Consider the following 4,315-nt stretch of genomic DNA (forward strand, 5'->3'; position numbering starts at 1 on the left):
ACATGGAGATTTAGAGATATATAGATACTACTAAATATATAAAGGAAAGCAAAATTTTAAAAAAATTTAAATGTTACATTGACCAAAGTTAATATAAAACTTAAAGATTAGGAGTAAAACAAACAAGTAACCAATTAAGAAAAACAAAATCCCTTTTTTAATGTATATATTTCTCTAATTTGTACTACAAATAAAAGAAGTACAAATACATCAAGTATTAGTACAACCATATATATTAAAATTCAAAAATTCCATTTTTAGCTATAAAATAAGTGAATTTGATTATCATCTCTCACAAAGTCAACAAACAAAAAAGATAGCAAAATGGAAAAGACATCAACCTTAATTCTTTGTTTTGTAATTTGTTTGTCTGTCTCTTCCAAATCCAACGCTACCAATGTTTTTCCCACCCACGACGGCATGCACATGGACTCTCCGCCGCCCCCGATGGGTCCGACAAGCGGCGACTCCGGCGATGACATGCACTCTCACGAGATGATGTCGGCGGCGATGCACATGAGTTTCTTCTGGGGGAAAAACACCCAAGTTTTATTCTCCGGCTGGCCTGGCGACCGGTCCGGCATGTATGTGATTGCGCTGGTGTTCGTCTTTTTGCTGGCGGTGGTCGTCGAGTGGTTGTCGTATTGGCGGGTGATGACGGAGGCGGGGCCGAGAAATGTCGCCGCTGGGATCGTGCAGACGGCAGTGCATGGGATTAGAATGGGAATTGCGTATATGGTGATGCTTGCTTTGATGTCGTTCAACGGCGGCGTTTTTATCGTCGCCATCGCCGGACATTCGGTTGGGTTTTTGGTTTTTGGGAGCAGAGTTTTGAAGACGGCGAAATCGTCGCCGGACGATCAGGGTACTGCCGATCTTCCATCTAGGGTTTGCTGACCAAAAGATTCAATTTTTATTTATCTATTTTGGATCTATATTTCTCCTTTTTTTTCCCGTTTAATTGAAATATTTACATAGCTTTGTTGAGATTATTATTTTTATTTTTCTTTTCTACAATTAATCTTTTATCAATGTTTTTTTCTTATTTTTTTTCAAAATATTAGTAAAATTTTAAAGCAGAGATTTTGTCAGATCCCAATCTCACAATGTAAATTTGTAAATTTTGGAAAAAAGATATACAAAACGAAAAAAGGTTCAAATCCCAAAATAGAAGGAAGAAAATCATGTAAATTGAGCATCTCATATGAAGTCATAATGATGCTAAATTTATATGTTATTGGTCCCAGATTAATTGCCTTTAAATCACTAATTGGTCAACGGTTTAATTCATGTTTAACCTATTTTTCTTTATCATACCTTTGACTTATTTTGTCAAGTTCAAAATTACTCATAAAATTAGTCCTACATTATGACACTAAAATGGTTTTGGCTTTAGATATCCATGAGTTGGACTTTAAATAACTTGATTTTGAATATTATTAGGCTAAAAAGAGGAACATCGGATTTTAACTTTTCATTCATAAAAATAATTAAAAAACTATCCTCAATCATAAAAATGTGATGTTAGTATCTTATTAAGAAAGATTCTTAAAGAACAATTGTAATGGATATCAATTTTTTTTAGTAAATTATAAGTTTGGCAAATGATACCATTTTGACCCTTATTATTTAAAAGAAATCTATACTTTTCACGAGTAACGGAGAAAATTGAAAGGCAATTGTGATATTTCGATCGATAGCATGTTTGATGATTTTAAAATCATTCTCAAACATGTATTTAATGATAGTTAGATCATTGGATCATGCCTTTTTTATGTTTTTAACTTTTGTTTTGTCTAAATTAGTTTTAAGAAATACAAGTACATATAATTTGTAAATTGATATTAAATTGCGTAATCGTTAATCCTAAACCCTTTATTTTGCATATTATCAAAAAATAAAAAAAAAACCTTTATTTTAAGGGATTTCTATATAAAATATCTAAAGAATAGACACATATTACGAACATTTCATTTTTTACTTAAAAAAAAAACTATTGGCCTTTATATTTTCACTAATATAAGTGACTATTTATAATTTACCCTCACTTACGTTATATATATATATATATATATTTATTTATTTCTCTTCCCCATGCATATTCTCTCCCTTTCATGCATACTTTCGCTCCCATGCATATTCTCTCTCCTGCATGCATATATTCTCTCTCCCCAATAATATATTTCATATATTTTCTTCCCCATAACTCACACCAATTTCTTCCTCTTCACTCTCTTTTTTCCTTCCAGCGGTGTGAGTTACAAGTGGTAGTCGACATGCGTGGGGCGAATTGATGGCTCAACACGAGATGATACAAACAACTTGGGACGATTCAATGGCGTGGACGACGTGGAACGAATCGATGTGACGAGTTGAGCAGATTCGGTCGACAGCACAGTGGAGCGAGCTAATCCGATCGACAACGATGGGGAGAGGTTCGTGGCAGCCATGGCTGAAGAAGAAGAGATGAAGATGGAGGGTTATATATCATAAATCCATATGAAGATGAACTTTATTTTTTCCTATTTTTTTTATATATACTGTGATATATGCACTTTTTTTTTTAGCTTTTGTAGGAAGTTTGATATATACTGTGGTATATATATTCGGCTTTTTTATATAAACGAGAGTCTTTTTATTTAAACTTATTATATTATGATATATATATTGTGGTGTAAATGAAATTTATGAATATTTATATACTGTGGTATATTTCATATATTGGTTTATACTGTGATTTATGTCAAACATTAAGTCAATCTCTAATTTATAAATTGTAGTACATTCTTATATTGGTTAGAATATTTTTCAAATACCTAACAAAATATTCTAAGGTATATTTAAAATAATCATGAATCCGTCAAAATGTTCTAATCTAAGGTATATTTAAAATAACCATTAATCCGTAAAAAAAAAAACTAATAAATTGATATGTGAAAACCAACGTAAATAGAAAATAAAATTTCATTAAATGCATTTTTTTCCAAATTAAAAAATAGAAAAATTAAAATAAATTCATTTTCTCTCTCCAATTAGTAAATGAGAAAAACTATATTAAATACATTTTCTTTGTTTATAATAAATGTATTTTCTCTCTATATCATTAAAATAGCTCCAAAAATAGGAAAAATAATATATAAAACGAATATAAATAAATATAAAAAGGGTAAAATTTCCAAAAAATAATACTAAAAGACCTTGTTGAAAAATATCAAATTTAAAGACATTATGAAAATATATGGCCGAAGAAGACTTCTTATGTAAAAATCCCTTCTATATCCCCAAACCTAAATGCTCAGGGCCCAATAAATGCCTCAGTTTAGTTGGTTAGAGGGTTAGTCTAGCCTCGAAACATGAGTTTGGATGTCCTTAGGTTAATGATCTCTACCATATATAAAAATAAAGTTGGGAGAATCTTTACACTTGCACTTTTATCAAAACATATGAATATTAGGTTTAGTGGTCCATTGTTTGATGTTTTGATGGTAGGTTTAAATAGATTTATTAACAATGGACCACTAAAGCCGAGTGTATACTAATAGTCATATGTTTTTCTTTAGAACAAAACTTCATAGTAAATCATAATAAATCTATTTTTTTCTTTTAATAATGGTTGAAGATCTCGCATCTCTTCTCAATTCACATCATCCCAGGGGAAATCTTCCAGTTGTATCTTTAAACTCGCTTTGTTCATATATTTCTCACGGCTTAATTTTTTGTAGGACCCATGAATATGAACTTTCCTTATTGTAGTATATCTTGAAAATTTATGAAGCTGCCTCAGGAGCTCATATAAATCAAGCAAAAGCAGCAATCTTAGTCTCTTCTAGTTTTAATAATGACAAAAGCTTGTTCCTTTGTAGTATTTTGGCGATCCTAAGAGTTGAGGACTTGGGGTACTACTTAGGGCTGCCTTCACATCTATCAAGAAGGGATAGTAAGGACTTCCATTTTCAATTTTCTTAGAAATCCTCATTAAAAGTGTGGGTCAAGTTATTCCAACTTATGGGATGAGTATCTTGAAAATCCCTAAACAATTATGCGTGGAGATTATAAGGAATTTTTCACTTTTTTTTTTGTGGGAAACAACTTCGAAGAAAAAGAAAATCCATTAGATGAAATGGTCTGATCTTTGCCTCCAGAAAGTTCTTGGAGGTTTGAACTTCAGGGACCTTGAAGGATTCAATAGGGCGTTGGTTGCTAAACAAGCTTGGAGACTATTTTCAAATCCAAATCTACTAGTTTCAAAATATCCTTGAGGTAGAACCTAATAACAATGTTTCATATTTGTGGAAATGTATTTGCTGGGGTAGCT

The 4,315-nt window shown here is 31.4% G+C and overlaps 1 protein-coding gene across 2 annotated transcripts; it reads left to right on the forward strand.

Moving 5' to 3' along the window:
• Positions 1-300: 300 nt before the first annotated feature.
• LOC120083813 (copper transporter 6-like) lies at positions 301-2,644 on the forward strand. 2 transcript variants are annotated; one of them, XM_039039693.2, is made up of 2 exons: positions 301-865; positions 2,250-2,644. In XM_039039693.2, exons 1-2 carry the CDS (start codon positions 325-327, stop codon positions 2,255-2,257), a joined length of 549 nt encoding a protein of 182 aa, XP_038895621.1. In that variant the 5' UTR covers positions 301-324; the 3' UTR covers positions 2,258-2,644. The 2 variants fall into 2 exon arrangements, with proteins under 2 accessions (XP_038895621.1, XP_090172726.1); XM_090316600.1 differs by lacking the exon at positions 2,250-2,644 and having other exon boundaries at positions 311-987.
• Positions 2,645-4,315: the final 1,671 nt, after the last annotated feature.

Source organism: Benincasa hispida, chromosome 8 (genome assembly GCF_027475165.1).
Source record: "Benincasa hispida cultivar pf3 chromosome 8, pf3_genome.v1.1, whole genome shotgun sequence".
NCBI lineage: Eukaryota > Viridiplantae > Streptophyta > Magnoliopsida > Cucurbitales > Cucurbitaceae > Benincasa > Benincasa hispida.

Bases quoted from the DNA above. Each gene is read 5' to 3' on its own strand.
- LOC120083813 (XM_090316600.1), top strand. From the start codon at position 325: ATGGAAAAGACATCAACCTTAATTCTTTGTTTTGTAATTTGTTTGTCT.